This window comes from Pocillopora damicornis, chromosome 5 (assembly GCF_964200805.1).
Source record: "Pocillopora damicornis chromosome 5, jaPocDami1.2, whole genome shotgun sequence".
Taxonomy (NCBI): domain Eukaryota; kingdom Metazoa; phylum Cnidaria; class Anthozoa; order Scleractinia; family Pocilloporidae; genus Pocillopora; species Pocillopora damicornis.
The window spans coordinates 9,145,229-9,172,087 of NC_142674.1; the positions used below are offsets into that span (position 1 = coordinate 9,145,229).

The window sequence follows — 26,859 nt, forward strand, 5'->3', positions numbered from 1 at the left end:
AAGAAAGAAGTTTTTAACATCTACAATCGACAAGTTTAAAAAGGTCAAATTTGTATATCTGGTAATCTCAATAAATGAAGGCGAACTTCAAGTGTTGTAAAAGGCCACTGGTATAAGCCGCTTCCTGGTAAAACCCACATAGAATAAAATCTTGGCTATTGAAATAAATTATTGGAAAGTTTTAGCTCTGGAAATCCTATACAGTCCTCGCACTAAAGTAAGCAATGTGAGTATCTTAGTAAATAAAATTTATGCAAATTAGACGGCCCGCTAAATGAATTCATATTTTTAACGCAAAGTTTTGTTGAACGAACAACTTACCATTGCTTGTTGTGAGAGAAGTTAAATCCATCTCTAAATCTGTTTGTCCTGTGCAGTGGCAACTCATCCATAACTGATTTTGACCAAAATGTGTCCAGCAACTTCAGCGCTTGGGCTATCTAAACACTTCCCACGCAGCGCTTATTGCGCATCATCAGACGCTTCTGTAATAATGAAACCCGTTTATGTTTTGGTCCGAAAATAACATGCAATGATGAAAATTAACCACTACTCAAACCACACAGTTAACAAGGTGAGTATTACTCTTATTGAGCGAAAAATCAGTTAGTAGACGGGATAACAAGATCATATGACGCATAATTTAGCAAACGTGCAGAGATTGGTCACGCTAGCTTGTCACATACGACGGCACGTACTATACTTCGTACACATTGTAAACAGACAAAGAAGCAATTACAGCTGTCCCAGTGAAAATATGTACAACCGCACGTCTGTTTATAGATCATCAGTGTAGAAATATTCGACTCTTGGAACAATATTAATATAACATTTCCAGGTCAAATGCTCCTGGAATAAAATTTATATATTGTCACGAACTGTTTCGCCACTAACTATTGCACGTGCCTCTACGATTTTATTTTTAATTGAATTATTCCCGTCTAGTATTACGAAATGTTGAACAGCAATAGAGGAGTTTGTCTCGTTTGTTGGGAGAGCTTTGTTTTTTGTCATGGCTTCGGCAACGTTTCCAGTTTTTCTGGTTTATTACACGACGCCACATCCTGTGGTTTAAGCAGCGATCATCCGGGCCAAGTTGAAGTTCTCGCTTTAAGAAATTGTACAAGGGATATATCGAGGCACTGCGAGCTGTATGGATTAAAAGCAGATACAGTACTTGACACTGAATGGAAGCTGTTGTTCCCAAGGATAGGTAAATCTTATGTACTGTCTTACCGTCTTACGTAAATCTTCGGGTGCTTTCCATTCAGCCCAAAATTCCGGAAGTTTCGGTTAGAAATCAAATGGAATGGACCATTTCGGTTCGGTCCTACCAGAATATTTGGGAACGCCTTTGAGGCTGGTACACTTTGACCGGTCAGGTTATTTCGGTCGGTCAGGCTATTTCGGTCGGTCGAACCGAAATGTCCCCTTCCATTCGACAAGATTATTGTCCCCAGTACTTGCGTACCGCTCTTTTGTATCCTGCTTGCAAGAACAATAAGCAAACGAGTTCATCTCTTTAAAAATCGCAGGCTTTTTACCGCGGCGTTAATATTTTCCAAACCTAATATTAACGCTTACGATAGCAAAAAAGATCTTTATTCACCACCTCCACCCCCCCCCCCCCCCACTCCGCCACCCACGCACACATCAACACACACACCTGTCACTGATACACATTTATGAAAAATTTTTTTATTAAACGCGGAAGGGCGTAAAGCAACATATGCGCAAGCGTTACAATACCCTTTATTTTCCTGTTCCCCTCCCCCAAAAGAAGAAAAGATAAAGATATTCTAGTTGACTAGTATGTCGATTTGCTCTTGGCTTTGAAGAATAGTAAAAAAATCGGCGATGGCCTTTTAACAAGGTTAACATTTATTTTTGCCACAGCTCTTTGCAGAATGTGCAAGCAACATTTCGCGGAGACAAACCAACAACAGAAAGTGACACCCGCATCAATGATTAAAGTTACTCTAGAGAACTAGAGACTTCAGAAGCAAATGTAACCAAGTAAACGGTAACCTTGGATACAGACAGTTATTCCGACATAACGACATAACAAATGTCGAAATTCCGAAAGGGCTGGGCAACTGTGAATAACTGTAAACTTTGAAAATGACTCTGAAAATGATTTTAAGACGAATAGGTCACTGTTCGTTTCTTTAAATTCCTTTCGGTCTGGCCGGTGCGGGAGTATTGTTAATGATAGCGGTATGCATGTAAATTCATATTTTCTTTTTTAAAATTATGTATAACTTAAGTTTCGAACTATCCTAAAAATACTAATGCCTAGGGACAAAATAAACAGAAATATTAAAATAACATCGATGTCTAAACGTCTTTTTTGTATGTTACAGAACAGCTCAAACTCATCTCCAGGACAAAGTGATACCGGTCAATCTGTTGAAGAGTTCGCAGAAAGCCTTGGACGTCTTACAATCGCTGATGACACCTTTCTGTCACCAGACACAATAAGCACAGCTTCCACTCAGAGTGACGAGCCCACACCGGTGATCTTACCTGAGCCGCGCGAAAAGCTGAGTAAGTTCCTGGTAGCATGCAAACTTGAACCGCTTGGAAAGCCATGGCTTTCTTGGAGTGATTCCTCTGAGCGAACAAGACAACGTCAGATAAGGAGAACCTCAGAAATAGTAGCAACTGTGCTAAAGAGCGTCACCCCTGAGAACGCTGGTGAACTCTGGCGAAGTTTAGCCTCTTCTACAGCTATGAACAAGGCCCTAGGTGTAAGCGAGTTGTCACATTCAGAGCATTTGTATTTAGAGGCCCTAGCAGAAGGGTACCAGAATGCAACCAGCTGGGACACCCGTACACAAGTGCTTTCGATTATGGCAGGGGTTGGAACTTTCAACGAAATTTCCCGTTATATCCAGGGGTTGACGAGATACCGATAATCCATGCCTAATCTTCAGCGATCACAGTTTAGCTGAGGCGCTCAAGTTCCACAACAGCCTACCACACGAATACGAGTAGACTTGAGGCAGCTTGACCACTTTCTTGGTTTCATCACGAGCCCGCATCTTGTTCAGGACCTTCCATTTGGGCAAAAACATCTCAAGCTTTCGTCTGGTGAGGTTATTCAAGTACCTAACGTAATCCGTATAATGATACGCGAGCGAGTGGTACGACAGTACACTCAGTACTGTTTGGAGACCAACTTCTAACCGTTTAGCGAAACTACTATGAGACGGGTACTCTCTGAATGCAGTGCCTCTGTAAGAAAATCACCGCAGGGCTTAGATTATTTTGCAGCTGAAGGTGCTCGTGCATTGATGATGATCTGATCTCGTGGCCCTCGTTCGCCAAATAGGGGAATTAGGTTCCGGCAGGAGTGGGAGACTACAGTTGTGCAAGCTCTTATGACAAGCAAGCAGTATTTGAAGGGGAACTATAGGGTTATGTGAATTCTGACTCCAGAAAGACAGCTTGAATAAAACTAAAAATAAGTAGTTATTTTACCTCATCAACAAAATCATTCCGTAAAAAAATATATTTTTTGTACTCTTTTTCTTCTCTTAATAGTGCACGTGCAACTAGCTTACATAAATTCTCGAGATTAACAAAGCGCGCACGAGGATAGTGGTCTTTTCTAAGGTTAAGGTTAAAAGTTATTCGCCCCCTTGTTAATAATATTTGTTAGATTAAAAAATCATTTGATTAACTATTATATTGAAGTATAAGCACAGACAAACAGTAATCTCAACTTTGTTTTGTCAACAGGTTTATGTCACTAGCCCCTCTAACGTAGCAGACCATTGTGTGTTGTTTACTCTTAGCGACAGTAGTGATGCAGATTACTAGCAACAATGCAGTCACCAACACACTGATCTTTGTGACCGTTGTCAAAGTCTTCAGGAAACTCTGGCAAAGATTGAACGGGTCCGTGGCGAGACGACCTTTCCGACTCAGGACGCGAAAGACGAAGCGCTATTTATATTCCAGACAGCCCAGCTGGCCATAATGTCCTGGAAATGCCACATCCTTAGATCAGCTAACCGAGGCTAAGCGACAATAGATGCACTGGAGAAACTTGACGACAACACTGTCTTGATAATTAACAACTGGGTCATAAAGTTCCTGCCACAAAAATACAGAGAATCCCAAACCGACTGGTTTGGTTTGCGAGGCATCTCCTGGCACGTTTCTGTCGTCTACCGTCGAGTAAAAGACTTAAGCCCCTTAGCCCCTTAGTCCCTTTATAAATTTATAGCCTTTGATTTGTTTTACAAAATTTTTAAAACGAACATTGCAGAATATGGCGGTTGTGAAGAACATGTCGTCATAAGATGTAAAAAGCAAACGTTTCATCTGTTCGCGCAGTAAAGTGGACCAAAGGGGCACTCTTCACAGGCTGTGCAAAGTGAAGTATCGAAGTAGGTGAACAGTGCTGTTAATGCAAATCTTGTTTCTCTATGTGTTATCTACTTCAGAGCATGGCATTAGTTGGCTTTCATCTGAGTTTTCTTCTGGAGACTTTAAACCCCTCAGCCCAAAACCGACTCAGTCAAGGAAGAAGCAAGAGACGGAAGTGGAGCAGGTTCATGATCCCACTGAAAATACAAATGAATCGTCATCCGTGTTTACCTGCCCTCAGGATGGGTGTGTTAAGGTCTTCCAAAGGCTGTCTTCCCTCGAAAAACACCTATCTTTAGAGAAATGCACCAAGTCTCTAGAGAAACGGTCTTGTTAGATTTTGCCAAACTAGGCTACAAGTCCAGGTTGGAGGAGGGCACGACCAGTCAAGTTATTTCGTTTGCGTCTTTTAGGAATACAAGAGAGGCTATATCCGGCGAAGTAGAGGTAAAAGAAGGATGGTCGCTAAAGCCGAGCGAAAAAGCATATCGCTTTAACCAAAACCAGAGGGATTATCTAAATGCGAAGTTTACAATTGGTCAAACCAGCGGCAGAAAACTGGACGGTGATATCGTATCACGTGAAATGAGACGTGCTCAGGGACCTGATGGTGTTCGTTTGTTCAAAGTATCCGAGTTTCTTACCCCGCAGCAGTGCACTTCATATTTCTCACGTCTTGCAGCGAAGGTCCGACGGCAAACATCCGACGATGCTGAAATCCAAGCTGTAGAAGAAGAGGAAAACTTTACCATGGCAAGAGAAACAATCCTATCCATCACGCTACAGCACCCCATCACTTACAATCCGTACGATATCTGTGCCATGGCCAAGGGAGGATCTCTGGAGCGACTTAAACTTGGAATGCTTCAAAACATTTGTCAGCAACTAGAATTAGAAGTACCTCCCAAGCCTGTTCGCCGCAAAGCGTTCTACGTTGACCTGCTGAAAAAAGCCGTCAACAAATTTACTTGCCAGCTCCGTGGGCAAAATATGTAGAAACAGAAAGTACTACCCTGCTCACAGACGTTTTTCTGTTTTGGGAATTTGGTGCGTGCACAAGATAAGCGATTGCTCCTGAGAGAGGGCGGAACGCGTTTTTTTTTATACGTGCACTCGACGATATCTAAAAATGAAGAGAGTCTGCGAATAGGCTAGTAAAGTACACAAAGTGGAGAGTTTTGTCTAAACGGTGTCCTCATTTTTCTCCTCCCCTCGTCGCTTCTCGCCCTTCGCGCAAAATACCGCTTTCTCCTCGCTTGGCTCATAAAGCGCCTGTTATGCAGGCTGGAAGTATTTCTACAAGTTCTCTGAGTCTTCTAGAGGTCTTTAGAGAAAGTTTTAGGCGCGAGAATGTGGAATCTTATAACATCGCGTATTCAGCCCTGCGGAGTGGTTCCCTTTTTCTCGCGCTCGCGGGGTGAATTGGTCATAGTTAACTCAAAGATTATTATTAGCCTCAATAGGCTTTATAACAATTTTGAAGAGGTCTGGAAGGTTTCAAGGATGCGATAAGCACACGCAAGTTTGAAGTTGTGTTGTGGACAATCTCTAAATGAAACTGAGAATTTATATTTACCTGGCTAGGGTTTCCTGGTTTCGGAGGAAAAATCATTAAAAAAAAATCCAAAACAAAACTAAAGCAAGCTATAAAGTTGACTTTCATGCTTTTTTTTTTTTTGCTGTAGGGGTTGTTGCAAGGTGGGAAATTCGGGAATAACGAGCTTGTTAAGGAAACATTTGTGTTTGAAATATTTAGGGAGATATTATACCACTCTGAATCAAAAACTTTGACGAATGTCTTTCACAGCCAGTCAGCATATGCATGTGTCCAGACCAATACAAATATATAAATCAAATAAAGCAAGAAGGTCTGTTCTGTGGAAAGTTTATACATTTTTTTACCAAAATAAAGGCCGAAAACAGAAGCTATTGAGTATTTCGTGACAGATTGCGAATGTGACCTTGGCATGCAACCGATTTCCTGGTCAGTAGAGGTCATAAGATTTTCACTGTAGAAACATATTACAGGCAACAGTAAGTAGTCCTTTTACACTAAACTTTGCATTTAGTATGAATTGACGTGTTGAATCGACCAGAGAATTAGAAATTCGTATTGTTAATGTAAATATTTGAAGATGAAGCGTTAATTCTAAACACGCACAACCTTTAGAATTCAGGAGAAATAAATGTCATTCAGTTTATAAAAGAGAAGAGACCTGCAAAGATATGTTTTAGCAGTCTAGAACAGTCTAGAACATTCTAAATAATGACATCATATTCTATTCATAAAACAGTACAACATGACTAAACATAAGAAGGTGCAAAATGGAAAATTCTGGAATATTTTAGAATATTCTGATACACTCTACATGAAGAGTCAAAGAATCAACGAAACGTTCTTAAAAATAATATTAAAATCATTTCATTTATTCCTTTCTTTACGAACAACAACAACAATAAAAACGAATATATCTGGCTAACTTAATCTATAACTGTGCCAAATATGAGACTGTTTTTTCTTGATTCGAAAATTAAATTTTAGTCATTTGAGGGAAAACGCTGTCATCTCATTTGGATTAAAGGAAAATTAAACATTTTTGTTTCATTTCAATTTCTTTTGCCATAGCTCAGAAGGTCCGTTGTTATGAAATGCAACTTATTGGCTAAAAACCGATGCCTTCATGTTCACTAAGATACTGCTTGAAGTTTTATACTATCTTTTTTCCTCTTGTGAATAACACGCACAAAAATGTTGAAAAAAATTTATCAATGGGCAACATGCATGAACGAATCGAGGTTTTTTGGGGGTTAAACCTGCCATAAAGTTTGATGTAAAGTTAAATATACTGTTTATGATTTGAGAATAAATCAAATTCTTTATCACAATATTAAAATTTCCTACGAAGTATGAACAATAGTTTTCAGACAAGAAGACAGAGTCACTTCTTTCCTTTTACCAGATCTTAAAATACATTACAATTTTTATAGTACGTGAATTTCAGCTGTGCATGACCGAACAGCGGGAAAATAGTTTGTTGGTTACTGGGCGGATGTATATATTATTTTTTACGTAATTTTCTTCTCATGAGGTATTAGGCAACTAACACAATCTTCTTTTTATTATTCTAAATTAGAAAAGGGGATGTTCTAGGACAAAAAGAAGTTTTTTATTTCGATTGCTTAATGCAGTTGACGAAAAGTACTGTTGATAAGCAATGGCAAAACAATATCTTAATTTTCAACAGAGTTAAACAATGACTATCTTTTTTTCAATTCAACTTCCCAGCAAGTGCTAAGAAAGTCTTTGAGGTTTTTTTGTTTGTTCTGTAGCCGATGGAGACAAATTCATTGAAACCTCAAGAGTTTTACTTTAGAAACTTGTGTATAAAACATCGACTTGCTTCGAAAAGATTCAATTTACTAACCTCTTTTGATGAAAAAATGAAAGAGATAAAATGAGACAACTTTTCTTCTGCAGAAAACAAACTTAAACACGTCATGATGGTAACTCAGTGGCTAAGTGGAGTTTCATCCTCCTTTTCTGTAAGCCCTGCAGTTGTTCACAACTGTTGTCGAAAGTGTTTACTAAAATGATGAACATTTGCATTTGTTGACATTTGGGAGGAAATGGAAGCCTATCGTGGGTAATGTGGGAGGGGAGGAAGGGTAGGATGCTTGGGAGGCCCGAAAAGGGTGAGTAAAGGGAGGAAAAGAGAAGAGGAAGGGAGGAGAGTGCAAGGTTGAATGGATGAATAGAGCGACGAGAAAAACTGCGAAGTGGGCATGAGGATCTGTTGGCAATTGTTATGTCAGGCTTTCTTGAACTGGAATATGCGCCAGTGCTTAAATGTAATGTAATAATCATATGGGGTGAAAACTTCTGATACCTGCTTGTTATATTAAACTGCTTCTAGTAAGACAGAGATCAGCTGAGGTCTAAAATGGCGGCCTTTGTTATGTAAAACTGCATACTTTTTCTTTCTCTTGGTATATAATATCCATAATTTTTTTTGGAAGCCAAGTAATTGACTTGTTGTATTTGTTGTAGTTTTGTTGAAGCATCCTCAAAAAGCAAAAATATGGGAGAGAGTTACTCTGTTTTGGAACGCACATGTTCTCTCCGCTCCAAAAGGACACTACGCGCTTGGAACTGAACTTTACCATGCACAGCTACTCTTCGGCTCCACGATCATGTCTGTGGAACTACTATCTTGAGATCCGTGACGGCAATAGTCAGTCAGCCAACGTTCTTGGTGTATTCTGTGGAGATCACAAAACTGCTGTAGTACGTTCCATTGGACGATACTTGTGGTTAAGATTTTTCCCTTCTCGCAGATATAATTTTAATGCATACTACACGGGAATCAATCAAACAGGCACGATATTTCTTGTTAACTTTCTGTTAAAGCACGTAGTTAAAATATTTAAATTCAACTTGAACTTCACGATGTAACAATTTATAGCGGAGCTCGCAGCGCGCGAAGCGTAACCCCATAATTATAGTAGTAACCCATCAAGCCCAAAAGATTTGGTTGTACGACCGTACGACCGACCGTACAATGTGCTACTTTTAGCATGCGTGGCCAACTGTACCACGGGCACTATCTTAGCCATTGCGTAATGGAAGTGCGAGGGAGAAAGTAACGCGCAGGCGTGATTACGCTCGTAACTTGTATATCCCATTAGTGCGCGCCAGGAGACACCGTCAGATGACGATAAAGTGCGCATACTCGGGCGTCAAGCTGCAGTGTAGTATACTGCGAGCGCACGGTTAGGCATTGCACGAGGGCTTCACGTGGGCTGTTACGAATTAACGCATCAAGCTGAGAAAATTTGGACGTATAACCGTACGATTGACCGTACAAGGTGCTACTTTCAGCATGCCCAGCCAACTGTACCGCGGGCACATCCACGCCATAGCTTAACTCTTGTCCAGCGGACGTTTTAGCACAACGCGTGCGCAACACTTGCATAAAGCTGAGGAGATTCTGGGCTCGAGATAAATTTAGTCAATGGTTCGTTGAGCATGCGCAGCCAAGAGCCTTGTGGGCTCATCCTTGCAATCGTATCTGAATGCGCATGCCCAAGTTACCCTACGTCACATGAACAATCACGTCAATATATGTGTTACTCGAGGTGCACATACTCGAGTGCATTAGAAGGTTTGTGTTTTGCAGGCGCGCATCGCGCAGAATACTGCGACACATCCGGATACTCTAAGTCCATCGGCGGTAAATTTGAAGAGTCCTCCAAGAAAAGAGAGCGAAACAGTAGAGAAAATGGCTATAAATCGCCCACGTGCGCCTAAGTTTTTCACTCTCAAAATCCGATGAACTATTCGCGAAACTTTAGAGTCAGCATATGGAAAAGTTACTTCTACGTCTCAGGAGGTCTTATGAAAATTTCCTCTGCCGTACGAGGCTTAGAAGTACTATCAAAACCGATTTTTTTCGAGGCAACCTCTGGCCACCCCAAATTTTACGTCGAGAAGCACGGTTGACCGAATTTTAAAACTCCCGCGAGCGTATTGATATATGCAAAACTCCGCCTCCGTAAACAATAGCGCGCATACCACTGCAATTAAGCATTGAAATTGACAACTGCACTAACAATACTACATTCGCAAGCTTTAGAATTGGGAAAATTCGGAAACGTAACCATCTGCAACGTTATCACACCAAGTAAATCGTAACACTCTTTGTTTGCTTTAGCAACAGAAACAACAAGATCTTCTCAGAATTCTGCCATGTTCACCATTAAAGAAAAGCAAAAATCCTGACGAAGTATTTGATGCTCTCCAGTGCAATTTGAGGAGAATTGGGTATACGTTGTCCTCGTGTTGCCGCGCTCGTGTCGGAAAAGCTGTTCACAGCAGGGTAGAATATACAGTAAAGAAGGTGAACCAAGCCTCGAATGGCAACATTCGTCGGGCCGTGAAATCCAACTACTGGGCTTCCCTCTCATTACTTCCGGAAGAGCCAGATGGGATGATTGAGGAACTGTTAAATAGACAACAAGAACTGGTTACTAAAAACCAAAGACTACGGATCGAGATTGAAGGTAACAATATATCTATTCTATCCAGTTTTGAAACAATGCAATATATTTGTCATCAACCCAAAGTGCCTACACTTCTATCAAAGTGGACTGATCAACTTTTTTTTGTGCTTAAAGATAAAGCATCACAGCTTTATGACGCTATGGTCAAGCACACTCTCGATGGTCATAAAGGAAGGGCTACAGAAGGAGTAGGGCGACGTCAACAATAGCACCATCTAAAGGAAATAAGGTTAGCTTAGTTTACATGTTATTTGGCCTTTTTCTTGTATTTATTTCCTTAGTATAGCTTTCAGTCTGCAATTTATACTAGGGCAATTAAACATTTAAATACACACAGATGTTTGATGTATATGAAATAAATCAATCCTTGCTCTATTGCAAAATAATCATATTTTAAAAAAGTTACCTTGGCTTTCTTTACAGAGAGAAGGCGCACAACGCACTCTGGTTTGCCGAGACCTACGGTTTGGAGCCAAGATCGCCTAATCTTGAAGATAAGGCTGGTCGCCTAATAAAAATAACCTTTGCCTCACAGCATTTTCCTGGTAAAAACTTGACAGAATTTCACTAATAACAAATTTCATTCTTTTCCATGTCAATTAGTCCAAAAGGTTTGTGTCTGACGTCTCTTTCTGTTTCTTGTAGAAAATACTGAAAATATTGCTTCTCCAAAAGGAAGACAGACGTTACCACACGAATCAACAGTTACAAGTATGTTGAAAGCAGTAATATGTAACTGCTTACATGATATTTTTATAACTCAAATATTGCCTTAAAAATGTTAGCCAAGTTGTTTCTGAAAGTCACTGTCACAGAGATTTTTTTCTACTAAAATAAGTAGGATGTAAGGCTATAAAAATTACACAATTGGGAGACTAGAAAATAAAAAAGAGATGAAAGTAAAATATATTTGGCTCCTTAAATGTGATGGATCACCTATTTAAAACTAAATTTAAATTAATCTTTAAGAATATTTCCAGCATATAAAACAACTTTGATGTAACAACAATAACAGTATTAATTATTTCATTTCAGGGGACCAAATAGAGGTCTATGAGAGCCTCTATGAGAAAAGGAGAAGATCAGAACAATACTTTACATCATGGACCGATTTTCCCTTTCACTGAAGGGTTACCATGAGCTCACCAAAGTGGAAAAGGCCCTCCCCCGAACTCACCTGATGGAGAGGTGTGCAAGGACTCTAGGTAGGAAGTAGAATGTACAAAGAACCCCTGGTAGAGCACAGGGTGTTGAACTGCCTTTAAAGCTCCTCCTCGAAGTGGAAAAAGGCCCTCCCCCGAACTCACCTGATGGAGAGGTGTGCAAGGACTCTAGATAGGAAGTAGAATGTACAAAGAACCCCTGGTAGAGCACAGGGTGTTGAACTGCCTTTAAAGCTCCTCCTCGACAAGGAAGTTGGAAATTTTGTAAGTTTTACGTCTCTGATAAACCTTTTCATACATGCCACGAAAAATACAGTGACTTATGGGACCCTTACTTAAGCATTGCTAATTTTCTTCTCTTGCGTTAAGTCTAACACTTTACTTCTTTTACAGGTTAAGAACAATGCAGATGGCACTATTAAAGTGAAAGTTAAAATATCAGGAGATGAAACAAGGATTTCCCACAGCAGCAATTTGTTCGTTTGCTCATTTGCCCTTGTGGAAGATGGCAAAAGATGTTCGTCTAGTGCAGGTACACTATCTACCATTCTTTTGTTGTAGGTTAACAAAATAATGACACTGACGTACTTTTTCTCTAGGGAATCATACAATAGCAATAGTGATGGGCAAAGAGGAATATGCAACTCTGAAAGAGTCACTTGTGAAAGTGATCAAGGATGTAAACAATCTAATTGAGAAGGGCTACATCCTAGTTGATGGAAGACAGATAAAGTTACAGTTTTACCTCGGAGGTGATAATAAGGTAAAGTATCATACAAAAGTTAACCTTCAATAATAAATCAAAGTAGCTCTTTACAAAATAGAAAAAAATTATTCATAAAAGTTTTAGACATCAATTTGATCTCCCCTGTTTCACTTTTTAACAGTTCCTTCTGCTAGCCATGGGTATGAAAGGGGCAACGTCTAAAAATAGCTGTATTTGGTGCAAAATCCACAGGAATGAGCGGTAATTACATTTTATGAACTCCATTATTTTAAACCTTGTACTAACTTTGAAGGCTTTTAGAGTAAGTTCCACAGCTTTCTACAGTCATCGCAGCTTTTGATAGACATCTGTAGGTGAAAATGATAGCTTTTTTCTCGAGAAATCAATGGATGTGATAGACAGAAGTGAATAGCTGAACATCAAATTGTAGTTAAAATGCCACACAAGATCTAACACAACCTTTAATGATTTTCAGATGCAATATGAACCACAATTGCACCTATTTTCAGACACCTGAGTTAAAAAGGGAATTGAAACCAAGATTGGCCAACATAACCTGGATGCCAAGGAAAGCGATTTTTTTACATACCCTTGGATCACATCATGATAGACGAACTCCATTTGATGCCCAGGATAACGGACAGGCTAGAGGAGGGCTTAATTATGGATATTCTTAAAGGTACCGATAATCATTTCAGTTTTACTGTCAGTGTCAAAGCTTGATACTTAATGCCCTTCAAATCAAACAATCGGGCAAACAAGTAATCAGAAAGTGATTGTGAGTAAATATGACAAAATTTTAAACAATCATAATATTCTGTGTAGGATGACAACAAGAAAAACAATGGAAGGCAGAAGATTGAGGTGCACACAAATAAGTTCCTGGAAACAGTTCGATCACTTGGGGTGACACTAACCTCTAAGAATCATCACTGACCTCTTAATACTTTTTCTTCTCAATCTGAGTCTTGTTTTTTTGTAGTTGACATTTTGAGCTGTGTCGATGTAGATGTTCAAGAGGATGATGAAGATGTTGATGTTTCAGACGATCCAGATGTAAAGGTCGGCAACTAAGCAAACCATTATTGTACAGCGTAACCCCGTTAATACGACCGACGTTGGGTCATATAAATGCAGCGCTTGGACACGAACATTTTAACGACTTTCAATCGAGTCGTGTTGTCAGCGTAATGAATGTGACGCCATATGGTAAATCAATTACGGTCTCAGTCTCTTCGCTGGCCATACCAGCCGGGTTAAATCGAGAAGAAGAAATGAGGATTCCGAATGGTGTTTGTTGGTGACAATAGCAGGGTGGCCTCATTATCAAGGTTATCAATGAAATTTTCAGCTTGTTATTCCATTAGAAATTATAAATTTTTACGTCCATCCTATATATGTTATTTGCCGGCTGGGAGGTCCGTATGGTGAAAAACTGTGACCGAGGTCTTGAAAATACTGCCCGAGGCCGTAGGCCGAGGGCAGCATTTTCAAGACCGAGGTCACAGTTTTTCACCATACGGACCGACCCTTAGCCGGTAAATAACATATTTATTGTTTTTAAACTTGACGAAATTCTTTCCGAAAGAACCCGAATGATTTATGACCGTAAATACGGCAAGATCTTGCATAAACTGAACAATTTTTGAGTGGGTAAATGGTAGTTAAAATAGAGGTGATACAAATTTAAGAGAGATGCCTCAGCGAAACATTTTCATTTCCGTAACGATAAAGGTGATTTAAAAGGCTTCCAAACAAACTTTGAAACATTATTTTTACAAGTATCTGTCACAAACTGACACCTGTCAATTAGAGAGCGCACATGAAAAAGAAAAGCGAAGGAACATTTGAAAACCAACAGAACTAGTTTGGCAAGGACTGTCACGACAATGTTTTCTTCAAAATCAGTTAATGATCTAACGGAAAGTATTATTCACTCTCATCGACGATTCATTCATGTACGAAGATTTACCTCTGTTCATTAAGTAAACGGCGAGGAAATTAATTGTGAGTAAATTCAATCTTTTTATTTTGAAGTTGTGAGAGTTTGCTCGTTTGTTTGCTGTAATGGCGTGTTTAACTCTGATCTTTCCTTCACAAAAACTAAATTCGAACAGCAAACTCCAACGAGACACAAGGGAATGTAATGCGGCCTTTTCTCAAAAAATTCCTTCAATTTCTGTTGTGCAATTTAAGGTACAAATGTCCAAATTGAACGGAATTGGAAAGACTCACCAGGAGCGTATATTTGTTGTAGAACTTAAATTAAAACTTCGCTCGCTCTTTCACTATGAACAAATTGCTCGAGAAAATTTAGATATTAAATGAATGAAAGTTCCATCGTTCAGTTTAACTGTAACCAAATACCTCACGTTCCAACTTTCTGGGTACTTTTTGTAAACGATTAAAATTAATTGCAGAAGGTTTCTAGGCCGCTTGTCAACCAACGTAATGACACTATTGTTTATACAAATTCATTCTGAAACCAATATTTTTCTGTCAACCAAAGTGATTTGATAGAGAGAAAAGAGAGGATTCATAAGTTATTTATCGGCTTGAGGTAGTGACCGACGTGTTTGCTTAAAAATACTGCCCAGCCGGAAAACGAGGTATATTTATGAAAAATGACAACGAAAGTTGAGATGCACTCGGCGACTCACGAAAGCGTTACCGTGGCCCCTGGGCAGAGATAGGAAAATACTGACCGGGTAAAGAACCAATCAGATTGCAAGATTCGTTACCGTGCCCTCTAAAAAAACAATAAAATTGAGTATCCAACCGACATACTGAAATTTGTAAAAGCTTCTTTCAGGTGTCGTTTACTTTTGTGTTTATGTAACCTGTCAGGTGTTCAATATGTCCTTACTCTTTTTTCTCACAGATACCCCGATATGTCACCACCTCGAATTCAAAGAATGTGATATCAGGTAAAATAAGTTTGCTTAAGATGGGCATCACATTTTGCAAGAAACAGTTAAGAGAAGCTATAGTTGCCTTCAAGAAAGTACTTGCTGGTGAAGAAGCGTGGTTAAAAGTACTAGATGAACTGGAGCTGCTGAACGAGTTTGAAGAGGACCCTGACTTATCTGATGAATACTCTGATTGCGAAAAAGACGAAGGTGATAATGATGAGGCGGTTGCTATGAAGCGCGCACCTAAAGATATTGCTTTGCCTAGTGCGTCCATGCAGTAGGTTGAGGAACTTGCGAGCACAGCAAACCTCCGCAACTACAACTTGTTTTTCTAATACATGTCGTTTCACTTGACGCTCAACCCAAAAACAAATCAAGTCATTTCTGTTTCCATTAAGCGTAAACAAAAAGAAAATTTAAAAAAAAAAAGGAAGGAAAGGAAGAAAAAGTATGATGTAGTGGAAATCTCTTTCACTTTCAATTTATCCTGGCGACAATGAGTCGAGCTGGCTACTCGATGACACACCCTGCGTGCAGTTCTCTGCAGTCGACATGTTAATACCCTTGTCAGTGGCATTGCTGACAAGGGGGGGACCAGGAAACCGTAACGACCTGATCAGTTTAAATAATTCCCTAAATTTCCGGTTTTTTTGTTTCATTCCTTTCCTTTCAATATGAAGAGGGACGAATACCAATATGGCCAAATGTATTATTTTCAGAATAGCCTAGTCGGCTCTTTTAAATAAATTTGGAATCGGATGTTTTCACTTAATGGTGTTTTTGGTATTTATTGTTGATAATGAAATGTTAGTGAACCTTAAGATTTGACAAAGAGTACAAGCAATAGTACCAGTTATGTAAGTCAGTCATGTCCTGGGACTCTCACTCTTTGCTGGTGCTATTCGGCGCGTAGACTTCCCAAGTTTAAGTTGTGTGGCAAGGGACCATCCGCACTCAAACTTGGTTTGAAAGCTCTTACTCTAAGTCCTTTATAAAGTTCCCAAATGACGATGACTTCAGTGCTTGGATCTTAAATAGACATTTTGGGCTGAACAATTTGAGGTCGGCTGATACTCCTGAGCGTTTCATTAAAACGATTTTTTAACAAGAATGACCAAATGCGTGTTTTTGGCCCGAAAAAGTCGGCCTATGTTGGGATACTGGTAGTAAGTTTATCATTTGGACTTTCAAATACCTCAAGCACTAATCATGAAGAGTACTTTTTGAATATGATTACAGATATGGCCTAATTAAAGGTTATTCGTTCCACCTTTAAGGAGAGACATTTTTGCATATTTCATTGGACAACACTTTTTTTGAGTTATTTCTTAACCATCTTGATCTTTCCAATCATTTTGAATCTAATTTTGAATCATATGTTTCAAAAAATACTTAAAACTCACATTTTCAGGTGGCAAGTAACCATTACTATTTTGGAATCGTATCGTCTCTAAGCAATAACAGACAGACCAAAGGGTGCACCGTAATTCTCGCAGACACTTCTGGGAATAAATCTGGGAATATTAGTCAGAATGTCAAGTTGAACCAAAATTCAAGAATTATATGGAAACAAGATGAGTTAACCTATGATGGTCTGCAAACAGTAAAGATTTGGGCTGCATCGGCTAAAGCTGAGAATAGTGGCCAAAATGTCAAGTTGGACCAAAATGCGAGAAGTATACGAAAATAAGGTGAGTTGACCCACGATGGTTTGCAGACAGTAAAGACTAGGGCCACATAGGCTAAACTAGGAATAGTGGCCAAAATGTCGAGTTGGACCAAAATGCATGAATTATATGGAAATAAGGTGAGTTTACCCATGATGATCTGCAAACAATAAAAATTTGGGCTGCATCGGCTAAAACTGAAAATAATGGGCAAAATGTCAAGTAGCGATTGCTTTCGTAGCTTGGATACCCCATTCGTATGCGCTAGGAGACACCGGCTGATGACAATGAAGTGCGCATACTCGAGTGCCGAGCTTTGATGAAGTGTACCGCGGGCACACGGCTAGATATTACACGAGGGCTTCACGTGGGCTTGTGGATGTGAAGCCGCGTGAGCAAATAATTTGCCACCCTTATTTTGAGCGGGAAATCAAACTGGACAGGATGTAGTTGAAAAGTAATTTTCAGTATTTTGGGGTTTCTAAACAACTCGTAAGGCAACAATACCGGCAGAGTTTGAACTTTGTCAACCGGAGGAAATTGTTATAATTCAAGTTCGTGGAGAGGTTTAAAGTGAAAATAGGCTGGCTGTAAAGAGGCAGAGCGACCAAAGAAGGCAACAAGTAAACGGCGTCATGTTTTAGATTTGTAGAAAAATTGCAGTGACTCTATGCATTGAGTGAACGCCGCCGTACGTAGCGTTGTCGAATGGTACAGTATGGGTGGCCGTCACCACCAAAAATACAAGGATGTCAAATAGATCAACAAATACAAAGCTGGTTTGAGGATCAGCTGCAGTATAGAATAGCTAATAAAGGAATGGCATGGCCAAATTATAGACGGTTTAGTTTTCCTTCATGAAACAGAACACTCTAAACATGGATAGTTCAGCCAAATGATAAACGGTCTAGTTGCCAAAGTCGAGTTGGAACATGAAGTTGTGAAATGGACTAACTCAATTACGAATAGCTTAGCACTCGTTTGCAATACAGTACACAAACGGTGTAGCGTTACGTCAAATGGCACAGGATACTGTCGAGTAGCACAGCGTACGTACAAATGGTGTAGCATTGCGTGAAATAGCTCAGCGTAATGTAGAATGGTACAGCATACATACAAACAGTGTAGCGTAGCGTGAAATGGCTCAGCGTGGTGTCTAAAGGTATAGCGTACACACAAATGGTGTAGCGCTGCGTGAAATGGCTCAACGTAATGTCGCCGGGACCCCCCCGGTCCAAATCCGCTAGCGGATATGGACCCCCTTCGCAGATTTGGACCCTCCTACCAAACATTCCTTTTAAGTATCGTTTGTATCATATTTGGTAACTTATTCTATATACAGGCTTTTTGTCGATGTTCTTTTCAATCACAGCACAACATTCCTCAATTAACGTAAAGAAAAACAGCCATTTCGTTCCAATCCTGTCGCATTTACTATAGCGAGTCGTACAGTATACGCAAGAATTAGATGCGAACAAACTACTGCATTCGAACGATTGAAATTGTAACAATAAATCTTTGCTTCTTCTGATGCGAATCAACATTGATTCGAAACGTCATAACAATAGTGGAGACCATTGCGTCCAGTCATAAAAATAACTCGGTCTGATTTTCTAATTGAATAACGTTAAACAGTTTCTGAACAGGAACGAAGTAACTACTCCTACTACAAGTCGTTCGTAAAGCCTATGATAAGAAAAAATGTTTCTATTCTGAACTATTGCAACTCTCAGCTTATTTTCAGATGCAAATCAACATTAATGTCTACGTCTTAACAAAAGTGGAGACTATTTCATCTATTCCAATCTTATTTTCTAATTTTAACGATTATTAACTGTTGAGGGATCTGAAATAACAAACTCGCACTTTACCATGTCGTCCCAACACTTGGGCATTGAACAATAACAAAATAAATTAGTGCCATAAGTTTGTCTCTTCCTGAATCGGTGTTCGACTATCGCGGAAAAGATTCAAAAACGACCTTTCTCCGAACGTTGAACTAAATGCTTGTACATTTTTCCTTGGTCAAAAGAAACATCGGACGGGTCATTTCTAGCTGCCATTTCGTATGCATCGGCGATACGCATATTTTGAATTAAAAACATACTTTAGTACACACTGAAATGTAAAGCAATATCTATTTCTACGGGAACGTTAAGGATAATGTTTTCACTCAGTACTGCTGGGGGGGTCCATATCCGCTAGCGGATTTGGACCGGGGGGTCCAAATCCGCTGGGACACCGGCAACCGTGGTAGACTAAGTCTAATGCACTGAGAAAAGTAGCAAAAGAAAAGGAGAGAGCCCTAGAGAAAACTAAAGAAGAACTGAGAGAGCCGGCTAAGAAGAGTGCTAGCTTGTGAAGCTGCAGTTATCTTCTATGTAAAAGGAAATAACTGTCTCACAACGGTTTTGTTTGAGGAAATTTCGTTAATTTTGGTTAAACTGAATCATAATTTCAAAAACTATCTGGTCGAATAAATTGTTGTTTTGACATTACTGTCTGAGAACAATACCAGTAATTATTGCTTACCTTAGGTCATGAAATTTTTCAAAAGGTCATGGAAAAATTCATGGAAAGTCATGGAATTTTAACAAGTCAAAAGTGTACGAACCCTGCATTTCAAACATGGTGTATATGCCACAAGTTTTCCATTTTTCCATTTTCAATAGTGTTTCTATGTTGGGAAAATGGTTGGGTTGAAATATAATACAAAGACTTGACAGTAGATAGTCAGATGAAAACTTTTTACATATCAATAAAATGTATTGTTGCGTTTCATGTTAACATTTTGGAACAACTCCACCTCCCAGTAAATTCAATTATTTTGCAAACATAAGAAAATAACATCTAAAACTTTTCAACCTATTTAATATAGCCAATAACAACATCAACTCAACTTCTAAACTTAAGAGAAAAGTTGATTGATATTTAAAATTGATCTCTGTAATGTAAAAATTAAATCCAGGTATTAGCTCAAGTTTTCTTAAAGACACCCACTTTACATGCAGTTACAGCAGAGGTTATCGAATTAAAAATATTAAAAAGACGTCGTTTATTTCCAGCCAGAGGACAATCATGAAACATGAAATGAGTAGCCAAAGGCGAAAAGGTTTTAAAAAATTACACTGGTTCAAACATGAGTTGAACATTCCTTTTTTTAAATTTTCTACGCTAAACAGAGGAGGTTGAAACGTTGAGGAAAAACGGTGGGATTAGCGGTCATACCTGGCAACTTCAAGAGAGGATATAAGAAAAGCCCATACGATTCTGGCGTATTGTTTTACTGACTCACTGTTCTCACTGCACGTGTATACACCTCAATCCACCAGTAATGTCTTAACGCAAAGTGGTTTACTGTCGTTTCTTTCAATTTTGGCTCCTTTTCCCAAACCGAAGTTATAAGTCGCGCTCAACAGAATATAATTTCAACTAATGCCGACATCATGCACTTCATCTGAAGAAGACAACATTTTTTGTCTTCGGAAATTTTGTCATAACATCAAGAACAACGACAACGGTTGCAACCAGTCTGAAGATACCGCTGACTAGCATGTGTGTAGTTGTGAGAACATCGTCCCCAGGTTTCAGACCTCGTCAATTCTTCCCCACCTCCCCACCTCCCCACTCCCCGATCTGGTCTTTCATTCCACTGATGAAACTCTTCTACAGCCAGTGCTGAAGAGTTTTATTACAGTTTTCAGTCAGTATAATGAAGGGCTGGAAATTAAACTAACAAGAGCTCCGCTTTTAGGCCTGGCTAAATCTCTACATTATAAACAATAACGATAATAATAATAATAATAATAATAATAATGATAGTAATAGTTATTAGAAATAACAAAAAGTTGCGATTGTCTTTAGCCGGCATAGTATTAGGTCAGAGGAAAGATTAACTGGGGAGATATACGCCATGGTCTGTCAATCTGGATTGAAACGCTTCAGCAGTACAATGGATCAGAACATTGGTAACGGAGGCATTTACAAGTTATCCTTCTATTGCATCTTGAAATTATCGAATCAGTTAAAAAAAAATTGCTGTTTCCTCTACCGCTAGTGTATTTTATAACTGCGAAACATCGACAAATCCCAACTGACTCCTTTGTTATTAACAAACTCGAAGGTTTCCATGGACAAACACGCAGTTCTAAACAGACCGATAAAGCATGCGTCAAAGACGCGACTATCCACAGCTTCGTCCGTAAGTGTGAAAAGTTGAGAACGTGGATATCTGATTTAGTGATATACATAAAAATGCTATTTTATAGATGCGGCCATCGCCTCAGACTGATGACGTCATCCAAAAGCTTAATGAGGATACGGAATGGTTTCAATCTAAACTGACCTGTTAATCAATAAATAGTCATATGATAAGCCTCTTATCTTTTTTATTGCAGATACTAAATAGAGTGTTTTACATTTTGTTAAATACAACTTATTGTGTTTGGATAGCGTGCAAAATTAAGCGCTCATAAGTGCTCTCATTTCGTCCGGTTTTTAAACAAGCATTCCATTTTGCCATAACAAATTATTTCCGTCTACCACAGTATGAACCCTTTAAATGACGTTTTTTTTCTCATACGAATCGAAAGCACTTAAGAAAATTATTAATTTTAATTAATTCACACTCTATTAAAACGGTTCTCTCCGTTTGGGATAAAAGCATTTAATACCAACAGCAAAACGTTAAATGTCAACAATGCAATCGCTTGTTTCAAATAAAGGGAACTTGAAAGTTAAACAAATCACTAGAATATGTAAATATGTAATTTAAAGATGATACTTCGTTAAGGAATACCCCAGTGCTAGTTAATATCTCACGACTAATTCATTACCAAACTACAAAATTTTACCAAATTTCATATCGCCGTTACGAGATCTCTTACTAGGTCTGCTACAGACAAAATTACTAAATGGTTTCACAATACAACAATGAAAAGCTCGCCGAGCCGTTTCTCAAGTAGGTTATTTTCTGTTTCTTTCCTTCTCTTTCTTCTGATTTAATCGATTACGGAAGTTTAATTCACATCTATCCAATTTTCCTTATTCTGAAACCGATTAAATTATTTATTATTGGCATTCTTTAAGAATTAATTAATTAGTTTTTTTGTGCTTTTATTACTATCATTTTGTCAATCAAGGACAACACTTTCAAATATTTTCTAATATATATATGGAGAGAAATTTAACTAACACAAACATACACTTAGTTTAGCACCGAGAAGTGACGATGATGTACCCTAACGACGGTCACTGGCCCATTTTCCCAACCTCTTAGCTGAGGCCTTCTATGCAACTTTCTCACTTGGTCCTGCATCTTCACCTCCGAGATCTTCAACCCTGGAGTATTTTGCCTTGTCATAAGCGCCCAAGTTAAGAAGTTCCACGTATGTCTTAGGAATAAAGTAACAAATGAGGATTATACATTAGCTGCAGAGCGCTAAATCACAGTTAAGTCAAAGTCTTTATAGGGCATAAAATATTGGGGAGTTGTCAATTCTAGAAACAAACCTCTTCACGAATGTATTTGTCCATTCTTTGTCGCAGGTTTTCAAAAGGAGGACGGAAGTTAGGGTTTCGATTCCAGCACCTTTTCATTATATCATACCTGAGATTTAACAACGATGGTCTACTCTTAACTAATTTTTATGGACTATGCAAAGAATACCAATAAAGTCCTCCTACGGGAACCTTTTATTGAAAATTGTACAGGCAATGATTCAGATTTGTTCTGGGTCGCCGCACATATCTGCACAACTTCACTCGCTCTGATCTCTTTCAAATCAATTTTGATGTCATAATTGTCCACGCTGTATCTCAGCTGAATGCAGAATGCTCCTGGTTCACATTCACATAACAGTCGTCTTGGATCTTAGGTTATTTTTAGGAACAGTTGGTATTATACTAGAAAAGTGCGACTCACAGTTTGTTATCAACATGATCGGGCTTTGGCATCTGATATCCCTTTTTGACTTGACTGAGATAAATTGTTCCTTCTCGACCTCGTTATATAAGGAAGCAACCAGCATGTACATTTACATAGCTTGATGATGCCCAAATAAAATTTTGCTGAATACAGTACTGTAGTTTAAAGTTTACTTTTTCTTGGTTCGAGTTGATGTTAGTCTCTGATAATTTAATTACGCTTAAGCCATCGACTCGTTGTTTCATTTGCATTTACTAATATGAACAATCCAAATAGCTTGGTACATATCAATACATATACATATTTATATATGTGTGTGTGTGTGTATATATATATATATACTATGCATGCTCACTAGTTTTTCTAGTTTGAGCACTCTGGCATGGCTTAGATGATCCCACATGTGTGAGATCACTTGGGGTGGCTATATGGCCTCACCTCCATCCTAGCATCAGCACTGCACTGATGAGGCCCAGAAGGCCGAAACAGTACTGTCTGCAGTTAGTTATATATATGTATATATATGTATATGTTGCGATTTTTCCGTATTACAGTGCTCGATACGTGGTAGAGAGCGATATATATTGAGTTAGGGAAAAAACATATATATGCATATTTATCAAAATGAAAGCAGATTTTATATCAATCTGAAACACCCGATAATGAGAATGAAAACAGACTTTATTGCGCACTTTGACAGTCTAAGCAAGGGTCGTCCTATAAACGTGTTGATTGAACATAGCTTGGCTTACCAAGGGTAACTATGTCATACAGAACGATTCCATAGGACCACCTGACGGGAGCATATCAAAAATATTCTACAGTTAATCGCTGAGTGAATTTAGACGTGAAATGATAAAGAAAAATCCAAAGGTAATCAGTTCGTTTGGTTGGTGGATTAATATACATATCTATACATACACATCACTCAAGGTGGAAAGTCCAGCAAGTTCTCCTAGCAGAATCTCTGGTGCAGTCCATTTGATTAGCAAACGTCCCTGGAAAAACAACCAATAAATTTTTGCCGTACAAAGCATATGTACATTTTTTCCAAAACTATCTTTAACAAAATATGAAGCTAGATTACGTAAACATGATAAAATATGAAAAGAAAGCTACATTTGTCGTTCCCTAATAAGTCAGTCCAACGTTATCCTTCGTAAAAATGTCTCGGAAAACAGAAAACATGACTCCTTTCACGAGACTTTCTGCAAAAAACGCTTGTGAAATTGACAATCCCGATGTCCGGGCCAAAGAACCGATTCTGTTAATTTCTATCTCTGTTTTGTTTTGCTTATTTCTTGTAAGTAAGGGTGAGCTAGAAACCCTGTTGGCAGTCGAGGTACACCCCGTGACAGGTTATTTAGAAGCACCATCATAACCAGCTCCCAGTTGGCACGTTAGCTCAGATGGTAGAGCGCTGCACCGGTATCACAGAGGTCATGGGTTCAAATCCCGTACAGGCCTGAATTTTTTTTCAGGCCTTATTTTCACTACTGCCTAAGTAGTGCACATCACTGCGAGGATCACTTTCATTTACGTCTTTATCCGCAGTTCAAATATATGACATTTATATATTCTTAACCGTCTATTCATCACTTCACGGGTTTATTTAGAACCACCATCATGACCAGCTCCCAGTTGGCTTGTTAGCTCAGTTGGTAGAGCGCTGCACCGGTATCGCAAAGGTCATGGGTTCAAATCCCGTACAGGCCTAAATTGTTTTTCAGGCCTTATTTTCACTACTGCCTAAGTAATGCACATCACTGCGAGGATCACTTTCATTTACGCTTAAGTAATAACTATGCTAATAATCACAATAATTATGATAATGAAATGAAATTTAGAAATGGTAAAGCAACAGAGGACCCGTTGTACTCCAAAAAAGAAAAAGATCAGTAAGATGGTTTTTTCTTTACCTTTGTTTCCTTTTACAGATTTCTGAGGAGTTCCATTTTTCCCTTTGTTTTATTTTTTAAGTGTTGCAATAAGGTTTTTGGGATCAATATCAGTATCTGGGCAACTGCTCACCTACCCCTCCCCTAACCCAACATTAACCCTAAGTTGGTATTGATAGACTGTTGTTGAGTCAGGGGAGGGGTAGGTGGGCAGTTGTATTAATCCGGTTTTTCTATACATACACAGCGCAGATTATTTACACTGCACGCGAATAGCCAGAACAGACTAGCAGCGAATACTCGATCTCTGACAAGTGCATGGAATTGTTTTTTTAGGCTTAGTTTTATACCATCCCAGATAATCATAGCTGGGATCGTTTTAGGCTGAGCAACCGAATTATTATGAATCTTATTCTCATGTCTTTTGGCTCATTTTTTTTTTGTTTTCTTTTTTGTTTTTGTGACATCTGCTAATGTCAACAAAGAGGTTTATCTAATTCAAAAGCTCTCATAAATGTTGCCCAAAATCCGAGCTATTGAAAAATAAAAAGTTTAAATCTCAGAAAGATTTTTCTGTGTTATAGTTGACACGTGAAAAGTATTCTACTTCCCCCTCGCGATCCAAGGAACACCATGCCGGCGGCGATTTGTTTGGCAACACGAGATCGTAGTTGGTCAAATCCTGAGCTCTTCCCTCACCAAGATAATACCGATCCCTCACTCCTCGGTATTTCCCAAGTAGCCAAATAGATCACCACATGGCAAGTACTCCATGATGAGTATGGGGTGAACAAAAACAAAAAAAAGCAAATAAACCCCACGTCAAGACTCCTTATTGTACACCAAAGATAAAATTGCTGATGGCTTTCTTCATAAAGAAGTTTAGCTTACACGAATGACTCATTCTTTTAGGATCTACCTTCACCAGAATCTACTTTCAAAAATTTGCTATAGGTTAAAGGGAGAAAGCCGGTTAGCCCCGTTAACGAGATTTCAAGCTATCCGACCGGATCTTAATGAACTGTTGATGGATACATGCTCTCGAAGAAAAACAGTCTGGTTACTACACACACAAAAAAAGACAAACGTGGCTCCATTAACGTCCTATTTACGGAACTCATGTTAAGAGGTTCCAAGAGGGTTCATTCAGCATTTGTAGTATCGTTAATAACACATACTTAAAAAAGATGCTGTACGCTTAGTACTTACTTTCTTTCGTAACGCAGCCCATGAACTTTACAATGTTTGGCGAAACGTTTTCACCGATAAGTTTCCTTAACTCAATTTCTCTCATCAAATCTTTCCTTCCATCCTCTCCAGCAGTGGCTGCAACAAAAGTATACATTGATAGAGACACATTCTGATTAATACATTTGTTCCATGCAAGTTCAAGCCAGAAAGAATCCGGTAGAGTTACAAACCTCGCATCTTCTCATTACCGTTTGGATGATAATTTTCGCAGCTAGCAGATTGTCCAACTCACTGACCTCGGCCATGGTTGAGTTGACTGTGAGTACACCGTGTAGTCAGTCTGTTAGACTGCCAACGTCAACCCGGGATAATCAGTCACTAGTAAGTGGGGAATAGGTCCAAAGGGAGACGGAGGATCCAGCGTAACCGCAACACTCCCCCCCCGGGGGGGAGTGTTGCGGATACTAACCCATACTAACCCCCTTCTAACCTATGCCTGTGACCTTTTACACCACTTGTTGGAAACAACTTTTTTTTTCCCGCGCGTAACCTTGAGTGAAGAAGAGGTGGGTGTGCGTTGGTCGAGAAGTAATTTTGGACCACCCCTTCACTCCCCCTCTCTCCTCAAATAAAACATTTTTGTACTCACCCCTGAGATCAACATATGTATCAATAGAACAAATTGAAGGAGGCTTACGCGTGAAACACTTAGCGGCCACCGTCCGATTTCCAGGTTGTCCATTTGGTGAACTCAGGAGAGCTCTCCACACGGCTCCGAACGCCCCTCGTCCAATGACGTCTTGTAGCAGGACACGGTTAACCGCAACCTCCCACTCATCTGCCTCTGCATTCAATGGCTCCATCTGAATTGCCTGCTCTTGGTCAGGACTAAATAGAGGAAGTCAACATTGTATACTTTCAGGTTAAAAACAAAGAAA

General features: G+C 39.2%; 2 protein-coding genes across 2 annotated transcripts; one reads left to right on the forward strand and one right to left on the reverse strand.

Moving 5' to 3' along the window:
* The first annotated feature begins 1,746 nt into the window (after positions 1-1,746).
* Positions 1,747-6,770, forward strand: LOC149045046 (uncharacterized). Its single transcript, XM_089206118.1, has 2 exons — positions 1,747-3,093; positions 3,745-6,770. Exon 2 carries the CDS (start codon positions 4,681-4,683, stop codon positions 5,371-5,373), a length of 693 nt encoding a protein of 230 aa, XP_089062244.1. The 5' UTR covers positions 1,747-3,093; positions 3,745-4,680; the 3' UTR covers positions 5,374-6,770.
* An 18,458-nt stretch (positions 6,771-25,228) lies between these two features.
* Positions 25,229-26,859, reverse strand: LOC149045047 (tyrosine kinase receptor Cad96Ca-like). The gene is made up of 3 exons (XM_089205822.1): positions 26,619-26,859; positions 25,940-26,056; positions 25,229-25,263 (listed from the first exon to the last, which is right to left on the reverse strand). The coding sequence occupies exons 1-3, from the start codon at positions 26,782-26,784 to the stop codon at positions 25,229-25,231; spliced, it is 318 nt and encodes a 105-aa protein (XP_089061948.1). The 5' UTR covers positions 26,785-26,859.